This window comes from Vigna angularis, chromosome 7, assembly GCF_016808095.1.
Source record: "Vigna angularis cultivar LongXiaoDou No.4 chromosome 7, ASM1680809v1, whole genome shotgun sequence".
NCBI lineage: Eukaryota > Viridiplantae > Streptophyta > Magnoliopsida > Fabales > Fabaceae > Vigna > Vigna angularis.
In genome coordinates, this window is record NC_068976.1 from 9,948,141 (window position 1) to 9,971,042 (window position 22,902).

The following is a 22,902-nucleotide window of genomic DNA, read 5'->3' on the forward strand; positions in this document are numbered from 1 at the left end:
CATACAACTCAAATGTAATCCAAAAGCAAACTCAAAAAGCGAATAAATAAGTTTCTAATATTGATATTTTTGTATCACTTCAAAATATAAAAAAAAGTAACATACAACTCAAATGTAATCCAAAAGCAAACTCAAAAAGCGAATAAATAAGTTTCTAATATTGATATTTTTGTATCACTTATCCATTTATAAGATTAGAGTCTTGAATGGATAAAACTATAATATTTTGCTCTCTTGAAACATCTTCTTCTTTATCCTTATTTACAATACAATAAAAAAAATTAACTAATAATATTGAAACAAAAAATAATAAACAAATAAATTAAATTAAGTGGTTTGGTGAGCCAACCCAGCTCACCATCGATTCAACCCGAGTGAGTCGGGTTGAAAATTGACCCGTATAAAAAAATATATTTTTTTCAAACCCAACCTCATTCGAACATGTGGTGGACTGGATTGGTCCGTGAGTTCTAACCCATTTTGACATCACTAATATTAAACAAATTGTATTATTTGAAGATAATTAAGTATTATATCTTGAAGGCATTAAATAATCAATTATTATATATAATATCTTTGGATAATAAAGTATTATATCATAATATCGTAGAGATAGAATAGAATATCATAAGTTATTATATTATGAGATATTATTTGTCGATAATTTTTGTCGGTAAATTTTGTTGTTAATTTGGGTAACAAAGTTTCTGTCTTAACTTTGATCACGTCTTGGTAAAATTTGTCGGTAATAATATTTTTTAAAATTCGTTGATAAATTTATTGGTAATTGAATTTTTGGAAAATTCATCGATAAATTCCTTGTTAATTGTTTTTTTGAAAATATTTAGTAAATTCATCCATTATTGTATTTTCTAAAATTCGTCAATAATTTTGATAGGTGCTAATTTTTTTTGTCAAATTTAGTGAAATATTTGTTATAAATTAAATGGAGAGTAAGAAAAAAATAGAATAAGGAAAAAAGGAGAAGAGTACGAGGAGGAGAATAGGAAAAGGCGCTAATAAAGCTACAATGGTGTCAGCAATAAATATGGCTGTAACTGTGGACATGATGTAAGATCCGAGGATTTTAATATCGGTATAGGTATTGTAAATATAAAATAAAATAAGAATTTGTGGAGTTAAAATGGAAATAGACGAAACATGATGAGTTAAATAGATATTAAACGACTATTATGTCAGTGAAATGAGCTAGAATAATAGGTATACGCTTGGGGATGTTTAAAGGGTTAAATTGGGGTGTATGAATTCTTTTTGAATTAGTGCATATTGAAATTGAATGGTTTTGTTATAATCTGGAAATTTGTGTACCTTGGATGAAGGTTGTGGTTGTTTTGGCTTCATTGAAATATGAAAAGTGTTGGGTATTACTAGTAGGTTATCTTTGGTATTAATAAAATGATGGGTAATTTTATGGTTTGGATTCATGTATTTAATCTGCTGTAGAACAATGATTATGGGGAGCTAAATCTCTTCGAAATGCAATTTGTGATTGTTAAAAGAATTGTGAAATGGTATCCTTATCAATTTGGTTGAATTGAAATGACTTGGTTGAATGAGTGAATGAATTGTTATACCCTAATGAACATTCAATTTAATGAGTTTGTGTGTGAACAATGTGAAAGACTACATAATAATAAGTTGTGTATAATTTTGTGGATAAATTTTATTAACCTTATCATCTTGTGATTCTTGGTTAAACCATTGTCTGGGTACGTTTTTGATATAATGTGATTGTGATTATATTAAAATCTTGAAAGAATTATAATGAACAAAAGGATGATGTGTTATTGGTTCTATGGTTGATAGATTCAAATGTGTATAGCTATAAATATATAACTTGAACAATGTAAATGTATTTAACTTAGCTAATTTTCTAATCTCGAGAATGCATGAATTATATAAGAAGTTGTATTAATTGTATGTGCTCATTGGTATGTCTTGTTTGTTTTAATAGAGAAGAAATTAAATGTGATCGATAATATTTTGTAAATGGGCAATTAAAGTAGTATGAATAGTGAGGATTCATGGGAAGAATTGTCCGATGTTCTGTATGGTCATATTGGGTTACTCTATTTTACTGAATCATTCATAGGTATTACTGGGTATTGCATTTGATTAAAATATTGCTTTTGTCCAGAATTTTATTCTGCTGTTGTTGTTTAAATTTTATGCAGTTGCTGTATCAGAATTCTGCACTTTCTGTCATTATTGTTTGCTGTTTTTAGCACTGATTGCTTGCTGTTTTTTGTATTGTTGCTGGCTTTTCAGCATTATTTCCTTGTTGTTTTATACCAGTAAATTTTGTTGTATGGGACTGTTGTGATTGTTGTTGCCATATTAAAATCTTTGTTGTATTGGGTTGTTTTGACTGTTGTGATGTAGTAACATCCTAGTTGTTTTGATTGTTGTTACTGCATTAAAATCCTTGTTGCATTAGGCTGTTCTGACTGTTGTGTCTGCACTAAAACTTGTTTTGTTTTGTAAATTTATTGGGCTGTTTTACCAATATTAAAGCACTTCTGTTTTGAGCTGGATGAATCATGGTTGGTGTAGGAATCGATATTGTATGGTTTATACATTCATGCTTTTGCCAGAGTATCGTTGCTTGTTTATTCCTATTATATAATATTTATGCCAGTTGGATGCCTAGCTCACCCATATATTGTTTGTGTTGTTTATGTTTGTGACGATGATCGTATAATATATATGTTATGCGAGAGTTCAAATAGGAATGCAGATGCTACTAGAGCTATATGATTAATGATAGAGGGGGTACTATGGGAGTTTGGTTTCAAAGTTTTATTTAATTATGAAAAGGATTTGTAATACTTTCTTTATTTTCTTGTTGGACTCAAAGAAATTTCTATTTTCATTTGTAATAACTTTAAGTCTTTGGAAAATTTAATTATATTACAAAATTCTAAGATTTTACTCTAGACTTTGATGCACTTAAGTGACTCCCAGTCTTGGGACGTTACACATGACAACGATGAAAGACAACAACAGAGGAGGAGAAAAGAAAAATTGAAGAAAAGTAAAATGAAGAAGAAGAAGACTAGTTATATTTCGACAAATTTTATCAATCGACAAGTTTTAATTATTTATAATTAGTTATATATTTTTGTCATCATTATAGCTAAATTTTCTTAATTGTCAATAACATTTATCAATAAATATTTACGGTTAATAAATCGAAAGTAATTTTATTTAATAATATATTTTTATGATTTTGGTGAATTTTATCTGCTAAATTTCTTGTAATATTTAAATTAATCATATTTAATACTTAAATCACATCAACTTTTTAAATTATTTATTCTAGTTGATTTGAAAATAACTTTGGTAAAAATTTTGCCATCAACCTGAAAACATAAATTATTTTTTTAAAAACGTTTAGGATTTGAAATAAATTATTTTAAGTTTGTACATTGTCTCGGTAGATATTTTGTGGGATCGACGTACTTTTCTAACGTGTCTTTCTTGCTTTCGAATGCTTGGACTGCTTAGATCGCATGCCTTCCTTCAGTCTGAGTCGCTCGCTCTTATCCGACTGCTCGGTCTTCAGTAGGAGCCGTGCGGTTGCCTTCTTGACAGAGGGGGGATGTATCTGCAAAAGACACTCCGACGCCCAAGTTAGGCGTGTGATTGAAGAACTTTGACTCTTAATTGAATGTTTAGTGAATGGTTATAACTATTTCAGTATTTAAGAATATGAGTATGAGTTGAGTGTGAGTACAACATAAGTGAAACGTATCTGGCTTTTAGCCTTGACCTGTATTTATAGATTATCACAAGCTTAATAAAATATCTTTGGTCATAAACAACTTTATGAATATCTTTAATCAGATATCTTTGATTATTTTAATTTATGCTGGACCTTTGGCCCAATAACAACTAAAGCGTTGATCCAAATACCATTTGAAACAGCTGATTAGTGCTCCAAGCCCAATTACAACCCAATGTCCTTGTAAATCATTTGACCAAGTTGACTAGATGGACCGAACGGTCTTGAATGGATGGACCGAACGGTCTTGAATGGATGGACCGAACGGTATTGAATGTTAACCGCTCGGTCTCCACTAGATACTATACATATCATTGAAGTATTTTTACAAATGATTTGAAGGTATGTTATGGATTGACATTATGTAAAATAATCCAATCCCACTCTTAGAATTGAAAAACAAAACCCCCCACCCGATTAAATATTAATAAAAAACGAAATAAGAATAAGTAAAAGAAGAAAAATGAACACGAGTAAGAGAAATGACTAACAAGAAGAAAGGAAAAAAGTTAATCAAATACCAAACTTTGCATACATTTTCCAAAAATGTAGGAAGTTCTTTCATGAAGTTTTATTAAAGAAAGAACGTAAAAATGAAGAAACTTAGACTGATATTAAATGAAATACATTGTTATACTCTAACCTCTTATTTTCCTTTCCTCATTGATTTTATTTTTCTCTTTATTTATTTATTTATTTTTATTTCATACAAAAATTTCACCTCCCATAAAAGAGAAGCAACAATGTGGATGAGTTTGCTTAATGTAATGGATAAGTCAACAATAACCAATAAAAAATATTATTATTTTATTAATAGTTGAAATATTACGTGAAACTTGTCTACTCTACCATAGATAATTTAAAAAAAAAAACTATATAAAATTCATCCAAAGTGAATCTACTTCGATTACCTCTTTTGACACCACATGATTTGACATCACCCTGCACCATTTTGGAATCTTTCATTACAAGGATTATTTTTCTTAAATACAAAACATTTTTTTTATAATTTATTGAATGTTTTATTAATTAAATAATTATAAATTTTAAATCTAATTTTTTCTTAACTTTTCCATAATACTAATAGTAATGTCTAAGATACAGTAATTAACGGTTGACCGGTAGTGTTAAGTCCCAACTACATCATAAGTGTCATAAAACCATTCGCAGAGCGTGAAGTCCAACGCGCGTGGCATCGCGTGCACCAGCAGTAATCGATAAACCAAAACCCCAAAAATTTGAATAACCCTCTCTGCCTTCTCCTTCTTCTTCCTCTCCCCCACTTCATAAGTCCACCCTCACCCTCTTACGCGCGCAAGATCTCAAGCGCCGAACATTCTAGAACCCTTTCAGATCGAACACCGTCTTCCATCTTCATTCTCTTCTGTTCTTCTGGTAACTGATTCGAACGGAGCGCTGAGAGTGATGGGGGATGAGAAAGCTGAGAAGAAAGAAAGTGGTGCGGTGAAGGAGAATATCGAGAACAATGGGGAGAAGGCGAAGGAAGAGAAGAAGACAAAGAAGAAGGGGTTTATTTCGCGAATATGGAACGCGATATTCAGGTCCAACAACGACGATTTCGAGAAGAGGCTTCAGTATATCACCAAAGAAGAAAACGCCGTCGTTGTGAGATTGAGCAACAGATCTCGCTCTTGGAGGCGAACCTCTCGCCAGCTTATTTTATTTTCCGTTCTGTTCGAGGTAATTTTTCGTTTTGCTCTGAACTTGCTTGGCCACTGTGGGGAGAGTAGAAACAGTAGATATATAGATGTGAGGTTTTGAATTGTGGTCGTGGAGTCTCTGATGATGACATTGACATGGTTGGAATTGCTTTTGAGATGTGCTTTTGGAGGCTTCGGACATTTTTTATGTTGTGGAGACTTTTTGATGCTGCTGGAAATTGCTCTTGGGATGTGGAGACTTCAAAACCTTGATGTTGTGGAGGGTCCATAAACCTTGACATTGCGAGAATTCGTGGCTGCAATTTTGGTTGCTATTGCGGTTGTGATATGGTTTTGGAGAAGATTTGATGTTGTGGAGACTTCAAAGACCTCGACGTTGTGAACAATAGTGGCTGCAATTGCGTTTTTTAAAGAGTGGAGAATTTAAATCCTTGGATATGTGAAGGAAAGTAAGCATGGGCTTATTTTCGTTTTTTGAAGAAAAGAACAACATTTTTTCTTTAAATTTTTTTTGAAAGATTTAAGTGATGAATTTATTCGTTCGATGACATTGAAGGTTGTTGGTGTTTTAGTGTTTTTTTTTGTTTTTTTTGTTTGTGGACAATGGGTGGATTGGATGAGATTATGGGATGATTTTGGCTGAATCGGGGTTAAAAAATAGTGATCTGTATTTGGGAATGGTCTTAGTAGGTACTTGGGTATTATGAGATGCCTAAGTTCCACATAGTAAGATGAGATTCTCCGTGTGGTATTTAAGTTCTCCCTTATTAGCTAACTTTTCAAAGTGGGTTCTCCGAATTCTTTAGTGTTTATCAATTGGTATTTGAGTTATTGGTGTCTCGAAAAGGAATACTTGCAGATCGTATTCAAGTGCTCTCCCCCTTTAATAGCTAGCTGTTGAGAGCGGGTTCTCCAAATTCTGGGGTGCTTATCACGTCTTTTTGAAGTTAGTTTGGATAAGAAAGTAGAACCATTTTGGACTGTTAGTGTAGATTTAGTTTGGATTATGCCATAGATTATATGAAAGGAAATGAACATGAAATAGATCCGAGGTGTTTGATAATGACTCCATCTTCTATATAGGATAATGACAATGGGGAATTGCCTCAAATTTTAAAATTTATCCACTGGCATTATCCTTATATTTTTGAGTGTGTAAAATTAAATGGATTTTACTTAAAATCGTTTTCAACTTTCAGGTCATTGCTGTAGGTTATGCTATTATGACGACAAGATCAATGGATATGAATTGGAAAATGCGGGCAATTCGAGTGTTGCCAATGTTTCTTTTGCCTGCCTTGTCAACTGCTACATATTCAACATTTGTCAGCTTCACAAGGATGTGTGAGTTCCAAACTCATATATATCTCATTCTTTTGCACGAAGTTTTTTTTTTGGAAGTTTTAGCACCATTTATTTATCTGTTCTACTGAATATTCCGCTGACTTCTAGGCCAATATAACCTTAATTTAGTGTCCTGATTTTTTTTCAAATTTATGCTCATCAATTGTTCTAGTCTTCCATATATGGTTTATATTTGGAAGGTTTTCACTCCATCACCTTTATTAACAACCTCTAAGTGAGTGAAAAAGTCTATATTTAATACTCAGATGAATGAATGCTTTTTATAAAAATAATTTCTCCGGTATAGTTTTGCAGCAAGTGTTGATAACAAAAATGCTTGATCTTAACATATATGTTTACATAAGTAGAAGTAGAAGGTCCTCAAGATCACAAGCAATCTTTGTACAAATACCGGAAATGAAATTCTTAGGTGAACATGGAGCAGCGTTTATTATACATTTGGTACCATCATTCATAAGTTGTGAAGGCTACTACTGATAACCATAGTCATTTAATCTGTAACATTAGATTCCAATTTAATGGTGGGGTTTTTGAACTTGAAGCTAGTTTTTAGAGTTTGAAATGCCAAGTGCAAATAATATTAGTTTAATTTTAAATAGAAATATGTAATTTTATAGGTGATCGCAAGGACCAGAAAATTCTTGAAAGGCTTAGAGCTGAAAGGAAAGCGAAAATTGATGAGCTCAAAGAGAAGACAAACTATTACATTACTCAGCAACTCATTCAGGTAATTGTTTAAAGCAATTATTGGTACATTGGTTTCAGTATTACCTCTGTTCCTTGTCACTCAGAGCAGACAATATACTGGGGTTGTTTTCTTTCATGATTTATTTGGTGCATACAATGTAGTATCTTTAGTGCAAGTAAATACTAATTTTTACTTGGTGTTCACACACCGCACTTCATAGTATAGTCAAATCCAGTCAAACAAATTGAAACCTGTTACAAGTCATAATCATAGCCGCAGCACTTGATATCACCTAATAAGAACAAAATTGGCCTCCTTTCTTGCACTAGCGTGACCAACTGCTACTGAAACTAACGTGCCAATGCCATCACCCCCACACAATTAGTATCAGATGAGCCTTCAAGAAATATGGCGCCTAAAATGAAGGCTTTTTATATCCCAAACATAATATAAACCTAATCAGACAGAAAAAAAAATCCCAAAAGAAACTCTTTTGAAAGATAAGACAATCTCTAAATTGCATAAGTAGGACAGTTATTTCAAAAAGTAACACATAATTAATAAATATTTTAGATAAGGTAATTGAATCATATATTCTATTAGAGCCAAGAAGGGTAATTTTTTTTGGAAGTGGTCAGATTATATTTTGCTTGACAACAAACATAGTCGGTTAGCATCACGCTATCCTGTTACTCATGCAACTGGGTAACATTGATTGTATAAGAGCTAAGCCTCTTTATACTCAGGCCGTATCCATTATCTGTAAAATAGATAAAGTTTTACATAATAAACAGTCACTTTGAGAGTTATCGCGTCCATTATGTTATTTGTTAACATTGAGAACCTTTGCCTTGGGGAAGTAAACGAATCGCATGTGATATGACCAATTAAACACGACTACTGTCTTTTGTATGTGTTCCTGTGCTTTCAAGTGTATTATTAAAAGTCAACTTGATGTATATGTTTGCAAATAATTTAATATTATTGTGTATTATACTTGTCTCCTGTGATCCACAGAGATATGACACGGATCCAACAGCAAAAGCAGCAGCTGCAACTGTTTTAGCATCTAAGTTGGGTTCAGATTCTGGTTTGAACGTGTATGTGGAAGATGAATCTTCTGCTGCTCCAACTGGGAAGACCAAGGATGTTGAAGTTGTGCAGTCAAGTGGTCTTCGAAATCGCAAGCAAGTGAACTCTAGATCCATTAGTCCGGGGACAAAGACAACAAATTATTCTAATGAACAATTAGTTGGTTCTGGGAAAATTAATCAAACTCAAACTCCTGAGCATAATGAGCTTGTAGTTGTTGAACATCATCCTCAAAGTTCAGCAATGAATGATGGAGGATGGATTGCTCGAATTGCAGCATTGCTTGTGGGTGAGGATCCAACCCAGTCTTATGCACTCATATGTGGTAATTGCCATATGCATAATGGTAAGTCGACTGCCTTTAATGTTGTAGGATTTTTTCATACACATGCACTGACACACGATCACACAATACAAAGTAATCGCTAATTTTCATTTTTGAATTATAAAGTGTGTTTTTATCCTCCGATTTCCTTTCAGGCCTTTCTCGGAAGGAGGATTTCCCATTCATTACTTATTACTGCCCACACTGTCACGCCTTGAACAAACCAAAGCATTCGGATGAGCATATATCTCTACCAAACACCGATTCTCCAAAAGCAGATGATGGCAAAGAAGTCCAAAAAGCTGGTGCTTCTGACAGCTTAATCGCAAGCGATAATCCTGTAAAAGCGACCCCTGAGATTGAGGAAGTGGCTGACCGGGCTATTTCAGGTGATGAAAGCTAGTTAAATGAGAAGCCTCTTTTGGGAATGGACTATTTGAATGACATGTCTTGCCCTTTGTTTCGTGTCAAGGTCCAACTATTAAGGTAAACAACTTTGCAGTCTGTTTCCTTGTTGATGTTGTAACAGGAAGAGTTTTTTTGATATGTTACTTTGAAACATGCAATTTATAAATTATAATACATAAAGTACATGGCTTTTTGTCAATTAAGGAAATTTTAGAATTTTGATATATTTTTTCCTTTTCTTTTGTTAGGATACTCAATTATAAAATCGGACTGTATACCCAAGAGACTTGAAAACAACTTCGCAGTTGGTTTGCTTACTGTTGTAACAAGGAGAGTTTTAATATATTGCTTTGAAACTTGTGGTTTACAAATTATAGTTCACAGATTACATCTCTTGCTTTTGAGTTAAGGCAATTTTTGTGATTTCCATATATTTCCCCTCTCTCTTGGAATAGTTCTATAGATGAAAGAAAAAGCAATAAGAAAATTTCATAAATTGGGTAAATGTGGATGATTTTAGTGTGAAATATATTTCATAGACATTGTAACTTTGTAATACATATGTTATGACTAATGAAAAAATAGTTCTCTCTTTATTCTTTTTGCAATTTTAATTTATGTTTATCTTTAGTTTTACGTTATTGTTGTTTAATCATTCAAAAGCATTTTCCTTTACTGCATTTTCAAATTATCCTCGTTGGTTCATTCTGCATTTCTGTCTTTTGTTAAATTTTCATGTCCTATTCATTTTAATCTTTGAGAACCATTTTCAACTATTTGGTTTCATGTAACTAATAATTCTGCGAGTTTCTTTTACGCCATTTATAATTTAGGCAACTTTACTTGCATTTTCTTTCAAATATTCTTCTTCAAATTAACAAAAGATTATTAAATTCTATTTTTATCTCTTTGGTCGAGATGAAGTTTTGATAATCGTATTTTGATAATAATAAATATCAATTTTGATTCTTAAATTGCTATCTAAGTTGAAAATAACAAAGATTGTTTGTCTAAGAAGAATTTACAATCAGCATTCTTTTGAATAAGATATTTATATAAATTTACTTTTTACCAAAAGTAAATTGGTAATTTTGGTATGTCTATGTTATTTCAAACACTTATTTGATTAATTTTAAACATGTGATATTAGTTTTTGTATGAAATTACTTGGTAGTCGAAATGAATCAAAATAATATAGAACCAAATAATAAAATGTGACTAATATGTAGGACATACAAAATGTCATTGAAATTAATGTAAGTACAACAATATCAAAAGGTCAAAGTCAATTTATTGTGGTATTTTGTAGTAACACAAGTTGATCCAGCTGTGATCACAACAATGGAATAAATTGCTCCATTCAGTCAACCTTACAATAGAGGTAACGACTTCAAAACAATCAAAAATTTCAGAAACATCACCCAATTTCCAAATTTAGGATTATGGGGAATTTTTTTTATAAATTCACAAAATGGAAATTCAAGAAGTTTTGTCCCTCAGAAGGGAGGTACTGATAGAATTATTTTTTTCTTTTAATAAAAATATATTGAGAAGCTTTAAAACAACAACTGGATCATTGTATTTATGATATGGTATGTGTTGAGTCCAGAATTTTTATAGCCACCTCTCCCTCTCCTAACCATTAACCATTACACAGAGTTACTCTCTCCACCACCACACGTTGCATCTCCTCATTCCTCTTGTGCCTCTAATAATTCCTCTTTTGTCTTTAAATAATATTTAAATGAAATGTGAATATGCGTTAGATTTTTAAACGGATGTGAACATTCGGATAATCGTGTTGGTGGTGCTGACGATCTAGAGCAACGTGAGCAAGAAAGGGAGTTTGGAGTGGACCATAACGTTGTTCTCCATCTCCACCCTCCCGAACATGATGGTGATGGGCATTCCGTTACTCAAGGGAATGTTGATCTCTGAACAGTTTCCAGACACTGGCGCCACCATTGTCTCCATCCACGTGGACTCCGACGTCATGTCGCTTGATGGACGAAAGCCCTTGGAAACCCAAACCCAAATCAAAGAGGACGAAAAGCTCCACGTCACCGTCAGAAAATCCAACGCCTCCATATCCGACATCTTTTCTAGAAGGTCCCAGGGCTTCTCTTCCACCACTCCTCGCCCGTCCAACCTCACCAATGCAGAGATTTACTCTCTTCAATCCTCCACGAACCCCACTCCCAGAGCCTCTAGCTTCAACCACTCCAACTTTTACTCCATGATGGCCCCTCCTCGTAACTCCAACTTCGCTACCAATGACATTTATGTCTGCTTTCAGAGGTGCAGGGCCAAGGAGATTTAAGGTTCTAAAAAATTTAAATTAAATTAAATTAACTTTGGAATAAAAAAAATAGTAGGAGGTGGGGTGGTGGAGGGGCAATTTCCACCGTTCTAACATAAATGAATAGAAAATGCTAAGAAAATTATAATTTATAATTTTTTAAAAGTAATTATTAAATATTTTTAAAGTTATATTTTGTTGATAGAACTGTAAACCTATATAAATATTGTAATGATAACAGTTATATATATATATATATATATATATATATATATATATATATATATATATTGTAATTTGCATAGATTAATATATTTGCGAACAATAAATGATTTAATTATGATAATAAAAATTATTTTAAGCAAAATGGTAATCAATATTTTTGAATAATATAATTAATGTAATAAGTAATCATAATATATTTAACTTAATGAATATTATATTAAATAAAAATTTAATCAGAAAATAATGCAGATATTTTAACTATTTATACTCACCAGATGTCATCTCAATCTTATAATATCAATACATTTGATACTTTTATACTTTTATTTGTTTTATAATGATTCAACTTTTATTTAATTATTATTTGATACCCAAATATAATAATCCCTTAATTATTTTGCGTGATATATGAACAGCAAGAGAGTATGTAACATAGAAACAAAGATAAAATAAAATTTGATATAAATTAAATATTAAATATGAAAATACATTTAAAGGATGAATTTTTATTTGAAAAGAGTCACATTTCCCCACTCCTATCATTAACCATCTAAGATAAATGAATAAAAAATGCTAAGAAAATTATAATTTATACTTTTGTAAACGTAGTTATTTAATATTATTAAAGTTATATTTTGTTGATAGACTAAACGTATATAAATATTGTAATGATAACAGTTATATATTGTAATTTGTATGAATTAATATAATTGCCACTCATTAATGATTTAATTATGATAATAAAAGTTTTTTTAAGCAAAACGATAATCAAGATTTTTAAATAATATAATTAATGTAATCAGTAATCATAATATATTTAACTTAATGAACATTATATTAAATCAAACTTCAATCAGAAAATAATGCTAGACGTATTTATAATAATACATTTAAAGCACATAAAGTTAATTTCAACAAAATTAATTAAAATTTCAAAAATGCAATTAAAATTTTGTTTATATAAATTAGTTTTAAAATCTCATATCACATAACTGATAAAATAAAACGTAATATATATGTATAATTAATTATAACTGATTAAGGTAATTTGTTTTTATTGGTTTAAAATTAATGCTGTCAAACTGATTAAAATTTGCAAGTCAATCTAATATATCATATATTTAAATTTTAAAAAAAATTATAAATTTTGACATGGACAAAAATTTAACAGCACACTGAGAATAATTTTGATGAATTGAAATGGAAAAGTTAAGAAAATTTTGATTAACCTCTTGGTTTACCTACGTGAGAGGGAAAAAAGTGTGACTCAAAATTGTCCCTTTCTCTCCTTTCACTCTCTTTCAGAGACACTTGCTCTTCTTCCACCGTTCTTTCTTCTGTCAAAGGTAAAAAATTCTACTAACAAAGGAGAACAGTTATCAACTATTCTTGCTCAAAAGAAATTTAAAAGTGAATTCATTTTGTAAATTCTTTTGTTTCTCACTTCCTTTCTTTAATTTTTTTTTTCAGTGACTCTTGATCTTCCATTTCAGAGCAGTTCCTCCATTTCTCCCAGGTAACGTCACATCCACGTTTTCTGATTTTCTCTGCCTTGGTATAGTAATTTCAGGATAATGTTGTTGCGATTGTTGATTAATGTTATTGTTCATTTTTAATTTCTATCTGAATCGTACGTGTGTTTCATATTTCGTTGTGTCTTCGTTTCTCTGTTGATTTTTGTTTGGCTGGTTGAAATTGCTAGGGTTCTTTTAAGCTGTTTGTGATATTTATGTAATTTGTTTTTTTTTCCCGCTTCTTGTGTGCAATGAATACTGATGATGAAGAAGTGAAGTTAGGATGATGTGTTTTCATACGTGCACAAATATAGCCACTGTTTGGTGTAATTTGTTTTTTAGTTTTTTTTTTAAATTTTGTGTTTATTCGTTTGTAAGTGATACTTGTTATGTAACTGTGTTTACATAGTTTGAATTCGTTGAAAGTATGTTCTATATGAACATTTCCTGTGCTGTAGTTTGAAATTTGAGTTGCATTATTGTCACACTAATAAGTGGTGTTGGATCATGAAATTTTAATAGATGGACTGCCTACATAGATTGAACTAGTTTAACTATCTGTTGATACATTTTGGTTCAATGTTGAGGGTTAAAATAGTGAAGATGAACACTGTCTTGATTCATTTCATTTTCTTTTGCTCAAGGAAATTAGTTGCTGCAGTCCTTTTTTCAGGGCTAGGCTTTTTTGTTGTACAATGACTAGACCAACAACTCGAAATAAAAATAAAAGGCAGAAACAAGGGGATGACGATGGCATTTCTGAAATATGGAGGTACTACTATCCAAAATTCTTTGGTTTTTTTAGCTTGTGAAACATAGAGAGATTAGAGCAGATTGTTTATTTTACATGTTTATTGTGTAGGAAAATTCATAAAACAGGAGCAGTGACTGAAGATGATATGAGCCAACTATATATGATTTGGAAACCCGTCTGTTCAGGCTGCCGTGTTAATACTAAAGACAACCCAAATTGCTTCTGTGGATTGGTTCCTCCTCCAAATGGTACCCGGAAGTCTGGTTTATGGCAGAAGATGTCTGACTTTCTTGAAAGTCTTGGCCCTGATCCGACAACAGATCTTCGTGCTTCTGATTGTTCACCTGCTGGTCTGACAAATCTTGGTGCAACATGTTATGCCAACAGTATACTACAGTGCTTGTACATGAATAAATATTTTCGACAAGGCATATTTTCTGTAGAACCTGATCTTTTACAGCAACAACCAGTGTTAGACCAACTGACTCGGCTTTTTGTACAATTGTATGCTAGTAAAAAGGCTTTCGTAGATTCTTCCCCATTTGTTAAAACACTGGAGTTAGACAATGAAGTTCAGCAGGATAGCCATGAATTCCTGACATTGCTTTTATCATTACTTGAGAGTCGTTTGAGCCATTCCAAAATTGCTAAAGCAAGAACAATTGTTCAAGATCTTTTCCGAGGGAGCGTGTCTCATGTGACAACGTAAGAATCAGTGCTTATGGGTAACTTATTGAACTATATTCAATACGTTTTTCCTACTAATTTTACTTTGACGGGGTGGCCCTGTTGAAGTATTATAGATCTTTCAAAAAAAAATTTCTCTTATATTTTTGGTCCATCCCTTTCCCACTCCTTAAAAATACAGGAAAATGCCCAAAAAACTATTTAGCTAGGGAAAAATGCTAATGTTGCTTACATGTAAAATTCATTTGTTTTTAGTTTCTTTTGATTCCTTTTGCAAGACGAGAATTTGCATTTGTTTTCCCTGACAATGTATTTGATGTTACTAAACCACGCTTCTGATTATATTTTTCTTACTAAATTGGCTGTCACATTTTTCTTTGAGCACCGTTGGTACTCGTTGTTCCTTTTCTCGTTGTTGGTCAAAAGCTAAGATGCATTGGGATTGATATGGACAGAGGCCATGACAGTGATGCATACACTGCAGCACAACAAAATTTGATGCGTCCGTGTAATTTCTGTAGTATCTTATTGTGTTGCATCTAACATGAAGTGATTGGCAAGTTTTCACGCTGCCTTTCTTGAAGTGTTAGTGCTTTATATGTCACTAGTGAATCTGATATATTGTGATCAAATGTTACCAAATAAACATTTTATACTGCTACATTCATATTATATATGCATGTGGTCACTGGTAGTTGTATTTATGACTGTTACACATTTCTTAATTTTATCTGAGTTGTAGGTGTTCGCAATGTGGAAGAGAATCTGAAGCTTCTTACAAAATGGAAGACTTCTATGGGATAGAGTTGAATATCAAGGGATTGCAATGTTTAGATGAGAGCTTAGATGATTACCTTGCCGTTGAAGAGCTCCATGGAGATAATCAATATTTTTGTGGGTCATGTAAAACAAGAGTTGATGCCACTCACAGCATCAAGCTGTGTACATTACCTGATGTACTTAATTTTCAACTTAAACGTTATGTCTTCCTTCCACAGGTATTGGAAAAAACATGAGTTATTATTGAGAGTACTACACAACAAAATGCTGTCTGAGCATGCTTTGATGGTTTACATACTCTTTATGTTTAATTACAGTTCTTTTTGTTTTGGGTACAAGAGGTAAATAAGTATTACTGTATTAGATTGAGAATGAGGGAACTTACTAAAAGAATAAATATCCCATTACAGAATTTAAAAAACAAACGAAATTTATGTACTTTGGAAAACCTGCAGGATTTTCAACTTATTTTTTTGGGTACTGATCTTGCAGGAGTAGTTTTCCCAAGATAGAGATTATGTGAATGATTGCATGGCTTTTCTTTCTTTGGGTATTTACATGTAGCAGTGCTTTCCTATTTTATTAATCCACCATGTGTAACTTTTTATCTTCTTTATGCCTGTGGAGTAAATCTTATTTTCTGTAACACAATTTCTTTCTGATATTTTTTCTCCTGTATTTTCTATTTCATTTCCAGAATACAATGAAGAAGAAAGTTACTTCTGCATTTTTATTTCCAGCTAAACTTGATATGAGTGTTAGATTGTCTGAGCCATCTCAAAATGAATTGATATATGACTTGTCAGCTGTACTGATTCACAAAGGCACTGCTGTTAGTAGTGGACATTACATTGCCCATATCAAGGATGAAAACACTGGGCAATGGTGGGAATTTGATGATGAGGAGGTTACTAACTTGGGTTGTCATCCATTTGGAGAAGGAACTTCATCTTTTACTTCTAAATCTGTTAAGATGGACGCACTTAATTCTAGTTGCTCTGAAGCAATGCTTGCTGACGGTAATGGTTTAGAGGCCCCTCATTCACAATCTTCACTTGTGGAGACATTTACATCTGACGAGGCATACATGTTGATGTACCATCTTAGGCATAGCAAAAATGTTGGTGAAAAGGGGGACATGGTTTATGGCGCTAACTTTAAAGAAGCAGATTGCAATGCAGTTACTGCACAAGACAGTGCTTGTGTCCCTTCTCATCTTGGTGACGAGATTCAACATTTTAATGCCACATATCTTGATTCTTGCAACCAGTACAAACACAGGAAAGAGTTAGGACTAAGTTGTATCAATGAGAGGAGACAAGAAGTTCGATCTATTTTAGCTGAATCTCCTACCCAACCACAAGAGCAACCATACTTTTGGATCTGTAGTGAATGGCTTCGTCAGTGGGCTGACTCTATTGTTCCGACGTTAGTGCACACTTTCTATTGTTTTTTTTTTTACATTAAACATTTAAAGTTTATTCTGTTTATTATTTGTACCAAAGGTCATTTTTTCATGTCTTTAGATCAAGTGTTCCTTCTGCCAATTATTGTAGGTAGGATTATTTCACTTAACGTATAGGTTACTTACATCTTAATGTTAACAGTGTTCTTGACAATACACCTATCCAATGTTCACATGGGAAAGTTCCGGTGTCTAAGGTTACCTCAATGAAGCGATTATCTTCTAAAGCTTGGGATAAATTATTGACTAAGGTAACCTGGCATATCTTAAGTACATGATTCCTTTTTTTTATAAGTCTCCTTGTTTTATTATATCCTACATTGGTTCTGTCACTCTTGAAATGACTATGAAAAAGAATGGTAATTTAGCATGGTAAAGAATACATTGGAACGCGATTGTTTTTGTTTCTCTTTTACACACTGTGATAGCTAATACTGCTAGGATTGATATAAAAAGGATTTATCAGAGGGAGCATTTGTAGTAGAAAACTAGTATCCCATAAGGGAGTTAATTTGCAGCATTAGCAGGCTGTTTTCATCATTAAGTGCCATGTTTACCTTTCTTATTGGACGGCAAGGAAACTATTGCCATATGTGTCTAAAGGAGGACTGGAGGAGTAAAATTTAAATAAATGATAATTTTTGTGAAGTGGGCATTACATTTTACTAGAAATAAAACGAAGTTTAAGCTTCTGTTCAGAGATTTAGTTACTGTTTATTTTTTTGTCATGATTTATGGTTTATTCATATATATTACCTCATATTTGTCCATTGTTGCAAAATAATTATTTGTATATTATGCTTCATTTATTGGCTTGTGAAATTCAGTATGGTGGGGGGCCAACTCTTTCTCACAATGACTGCTGTTGGGATTGTCTGATCGAAGGGGCACATAATGTGGTGTCAGCTGACTCCTATCGGGATCAAAGAGAATCATTGAAGCAATTTGCACGGGCTTTTGTCAATGGAAATCATGAAGATGGAATGTACTATGTGTCTAGACCATGGTAAGACCGGAGTTCTTTTTTCCTGCTAGTTCTGCTTCTTTAGAAAGGGGTAAGAGGTGGTGTGGATAAGTGCTCTGTTTCATTATGAAATAGGAAAATCTGCCAAGTTTAGTCTTTGAGAAATCTGTCACCTGTTTTGGTCAGTTTTAATATCATTGCATTATCTTACCTTGTCTGTTAGGCTATTTCAAAAGATACTAAAACTTTTATGCTGATGAGTTTAAACTTTTAGGCTGCAGCAATGGTTGAAAAGAAAAGTTGGTGATGCTCCATCTGAAGCTGATGCTGGACCAACAACATCGATTAGTTGTCCACATGGACAACTTAAGCCTGATCAAGCTGTTGGAGCCAAGCGGTTGCTTGTTCCTGAGGGTTTATGGTTTTTCTTATATAAAGATGCCATTACTGTAAAACCTGATGATCCTCTCGGTTGCCGTGCTTTTCCTGTAGGCTCAAGTGAATGTTTGCAATGCTGTGATGAAATATCTAAAGAGGCTTGCTTTGAGGACTCTATGAGGTGATTGTTTTCTGTACATTTTCTATTAGTGTAGAAGTGGCATGGCAAATTTTGAAGTGAATTTATTTCATGATGCAGATTAGTAAAACAAATGCAACGACAAAATCATGAGAAGTTATCTGTTGGTAAAAGTATGCCACTTTCTTTACATTGCAAGTATTTCTTAGTTCCTTCATCGTGGATTTTAAAATGGAGAAATTACTTGGCTGTCAAGAATTCTGATACACCTGAAACTTTGGATGGGGTAATTGATTCACTGATGTGTGAAAAGGTACCCTCTTTTGTTATGCTATGTGCATCTTGCTTTTGTCTCAGTTTAGAATACTACTTACTAGCGCTTTGTTAGATTTGAGTTTACTTTTTAGGTGTGCAATTATTATGAGAGTAGTAACTTTGAAAAATTGTCATGTCATACATGTTAGGGATTGAGTTGTGTCTCTCTTACTCTTTTTATGTCACTGTGATTTGTTGTCATGTATATGCCATCTTAAATCCATAGCAATTTCATGATGAATTTTGTTTCCCCTTTTTGGTCTTCAGCACTCACAGCTCGTACAAAGGCCTCCTGAACTGATTTGTAGACGTGGTACTATAATCTCGAGAGAATCTTCTGTAAGTTAGAATTATTAAAGGAATTTTTACAATATAGTCAGTCAAGTGACGTGCAAATGCAAGCTGGCAGTTTTATCTTTCATTGTCTAGTTAGCTGAAATTAAATTTAGTATTTTAAGTATGCTTTAAATCCCTTTCTGAAATAGTATGTTCCCAATATCAACTTGCTCTCCATTTTTTCACTATGTTACTAAAGTGAGTTTTCTGTCTCTCAGTTTTATAATTATTCACTTTGTTAATTCTAGGTAGATGGCTTAACCATCATATCTGAGAATGATTGGAAGTGCTTTTGTCAAGAATGGAGTGGTATTGAGACCAAAGGAATATCTGCAAGAATCGAGAATGTTAATGATTTGGAAGATGCTTTAAACGGATCCTGCAAAGATAAGCCTATATGTGAGAATCAACTTGATCCTTTGGATAAAGTGGAAGTGGGAATGGAGTGAATAGACAACTTGTGATTAAGACTAGTCCTGAGGTAATCCAAAATCTCTGCCACGATCTGCTGTATGTGCTATTTTACCTCTGCTCCTAATATTTATCAATTGATGCTAATTATGATAAGCTATTATCTAAAGGATTCTAACAACCTCATTGTGTTCACTTCTGTATCTTTTTCCAGATTGTGCAGGATATCTCTCTTTTTTTGACACATAAAAAACTCCTTAAGTGCTTAACACTATTATATTGTGCTCGTGAATTTTACTGAATTTGTTCCTAAAATGTCCACATCATCTTCTACAAAGACTCCAATGTTCTCCTACGCTTCTGCATTTCCAATTGCCCATAAACGAGGATTGCCTTATCGTTGGCCCTTCTTCTGCTTTCCCTTGGGACCCTTCATCTTTGGCCCTTCTGCCTTAACGCTTCTGTTGTTGCCTAAATACTCATTTTCTACTTTGGATCTAAGAAAAAAGCTTTTGTTGTAGAAGGCCAAAAAATAACTTGCTTTGGTACTATGTAACCCATTTTCATCATTATGTTAACCCTTTTATCAATTTGAGGAACCTTATCATTAAATAAACAAACCACTAGATGAGTCTCGATAGTAAACAAAGTAAAACCCAATCAACCAATAGGATCCACCTAACAAATGGAGCATGTAAGTTCTTTGGACATAACTGAGTTTCAAATTAATGAAAACTTCTATAGTACTCAACCGAGGATGGTATGAGGCTGGCACTGGCAGCAGGAAAGACCTCAATGAGGATTGTGATGGCTGGGCACTGAGGTGGCATCGTGCTACAGTCTATGTAGGGAGTGGAAGCTTCCAGATGTGCAAACTTTTCAAATATGTGGGTTTTGGGCTTGGGGTGTAGTGAGAGCAATACTTTTAGTTTTCATAAAAGGAAGAGAACCATATTGTCATTTGACAAAAAAATTTAAATCATAACTTGATGCCCTTTCATTAAGAGGTGGCAAAGTGATGCAAAAAAATGGAGGTTTATTCGGTATAACTGTTTTAAAACGGGTGCAAATGTATTTTACTTTTTTTTAAAAAAAATTCTGCACAGGAATTGGTGGGAACAAGTTGAACAGATTTATCAAATAATCTAATATGGTGGAAATGGTGTTTAGTTCACCTTAACTTGAAAGACGTCCTTGTTTTTTCTTGTTTTCCTCTTAGCTATTTTCAGCAAATGCATAGGACTGTAACCCTTTGCTTTTTGTATGTAGTGCATGTTTTTGAATGAAGACCATCGTATCTTCAATAAAAGCAACTTCCAGATGTGTCTGTGTTACTTCTGAAAATAAAGTTGTACTTTAGTTAATAATTGTCTAGTTCTATTTTATTTGGCATGGTCTATGTCACTTCCATATTTGCTCCCGCTGAGCCGATAACTTTAACCTACATATGTTAGAAAGTGTAAACTTCTCCGTTTTGTTTTAATTTGAACTATAGTCCTCCTTCTCTTAATATGCAGGTTTGTGAAAGTTGCATTGGAGAAAAGGAAAGCGTTGAGTTATTGCAGAAACTTAACTATTGCGATAAGGACATTAGTGTAATTCTTGTCCAAGGAAAGGAGGTCCCAAAATCTGTCTTGGATGCTGCAAAGCGTTTTGTTGAAACAGATAGGATGGTTTCTAAACGTTCTCGGAATATGAAAAAAGAGAGTTCAATTAACCTTAAAGTTTCTGCTTCAACGTCAATTTACCAACTGAAAATGATGATATGGGAATCCTTTGGGGCAAGTCAAATTTGTTTTATATGTTTATCATTACGCTCAAACACTCATCATATATGTTATGAGTTTTTTGTTTAAAGCATTGCATATCAATGTGAACTGGAACTGATATGGATGTTTACACCGAAATTAGGCATAGCCTACTAAACTGAAAATAGAATGGGATGAGAAAAATCACTTTGAATAAATTTTCATGTACATGTTGCTGCAATCAATGTAGTCCTTCATAATGTATAATTTATTTTTTCCATCTGATAATTGTCCTTGCAGGTTGTCAAGGAAAACCAGATACTACAAAAAGGCGATAGGAGAATTGATGTTGATAACGAAAATACTACGCTTGTAGATGTTAATATATTTGCTGGAGATCAGATTATTGTGAGGGACTCTCAGATCCATGAAAATCGAGATATTGCAGGTATATTATTTGATACTTGTACTTGATTATCTTTTTTCATATACTCTTATTATAGTCTCGAATAGGCTGGAGGAATGCGGGAGAAATTTGGGCCAAAAATTAGCTACCGGGCCTTGGGTTTGGAAAGTACGCATAAGAAAGATTAGGAAGGGAATGGGGGGAAATGTTGAGCTGGCAGAGAGTGAATGAAAAAAAGTGGAAGTAGCTAGAAGTGGTGGTAAGGGGACCATAGTGGAGAGGAGAGGGATAGGAAGAATCAATTTTGTTACGGGAGAGGATGCATTTTCTCTTTAGGAGCCTTGATCTTGGACAGTAGTGTGCTTGCTATACTGTATTTTCCTGCATCTTTCGATGACAATTTCATCTTTTTCTTTCGTTTTGTCATTCTGTATGTTTTGTTATTAGTGATTTTGGGTTCTTAACGTAAAAACATTGTCATATTCGTATTTTGCAGAAGAACTTTGTAATGAGGTAACGGAAACGCAGCATGCCGAGACAGGATTTCGTGGAACACTCTTGACCTCAAATTTTTCATCTCAGGTGGTTTAGGAAACAAACTTTTAGTTAACATTTATTGCTGTATATATATATATATACACACATAAGTTCTGAATGGAAAATTTTGAGTGAGAAAAAGAGGAGTGTATTAAGAATCAACCATATAAATTCATCTGGACCTTACACAGCGTTGAATGCAAATTATGTGTGCGTGAGAGAGCAAATGCTCAAAGGTTGAAGGCATTGTCACTTACATTGTGCATTCCAAAATGAACTGTGAATATTCAATATCTCAAACAAAATCCAAAATGTAGTAAATAGAGCTTTCAGATATAGAGCAATGACGCTCTGAAGTGAAATTTTGTGTATGGTAATCTGTATTAGAGTCTTTATCACCTCATTTGAAAACTCAAAAGGGCTCGGGAATTGACCTACTATTCGTATTTGTTGGTTTTCGTTGTTGAATGCTGTCTTCTTCTTTTTTTTCCAGATTTTGAACTTAGTATCATGTAGTTTTTTTTTTCATTGTGCTTTCCTTTTTTCTAAAAAATTATTTACAGACAGTAACTTGTTATA

The 22,902-nt window shown here is 33.0% G+C and overlaps 1 protein-coding gene and 1 pseudogene across 2 annotated transcripts; both read left to right on the plus strand.

Moving 5' to 3' along the window:
• The first annotated feature begins 5,023 nt into the window (after positions 1 to 5,023).
• Positions 5,024 to 9,961, plus strand: LOC108338656 (uncharacterized protein At2g24330). 2 transcript variants are annotated; one of them, XR_001833056.2, is made up of 6 exons: positions 5,024 to 5,506; positions 6,687 to 6,831; positions 7,470 to 7,579; positions 8,558 to 8,978; positions 9,113 to 9,443; positions 9,614 to 9,961. XR_001833056.2 is itself a non-coding variant. In XM_017575676.2 (5 exons), the coding sequence occupies exons 1-5, from the start codon at positions 5,231 to 5,233 to the stop codon at positions 9,358 to 9,360; spliced, it is 1,200 nt and encodes a 399-aa protein (XP_017431165.1). In that variant the 5' UTR covers positions 5,024 to 5,230; the 3' UTR covers positions 9,361 to 9,961. The 2 variants fall into 2 exon arrangements, 1 of the variants encoding a protein (XP_017431165.1); XM_017575676.2 differs by having other exon boundaries at positions 9,113 to 9,961.
• A 3,179-nt stretch (positions 9,962 to 13,140) lies between these two features.
• On the plus strand, positions 13,141 to 22,659 carry LOC108336346 (ubiquitin carboxyl-terminal hydrolase 26-like; annotated as a pseudogene).
• Positions 22,660 to 22,902: the final 243 nt, after the last annotated feature.

What these genes read in the sequence shown, in the direction of transcription:
- LOC108338656 (XM_017575676.2), top strand. Translation starts at nt 5,231, where the DNA reads ATGGGGGATGAGAAAGCTGAGAAGAAAGAAAGTGGTGCGGTGAAGGAG. An exon ending in TGTCAGCTTCACAAGGATGT is followed by an intron (nt 6,832 to 7,469) that starts GTGAGTTCCAAA and finishes GTAATTTTATAG; the next exon opens with GTGATCGCAAGGACCAGAAA. An exon ending in TAATTGCCATATGCATAATG is followed by an intron (nt 8,979 to 9,112) that starts GTAAGTCGACTG and finishes ATTTCCTTTCAG; the next exon opens with GCCTTTCTCGGAAGGAGGAT.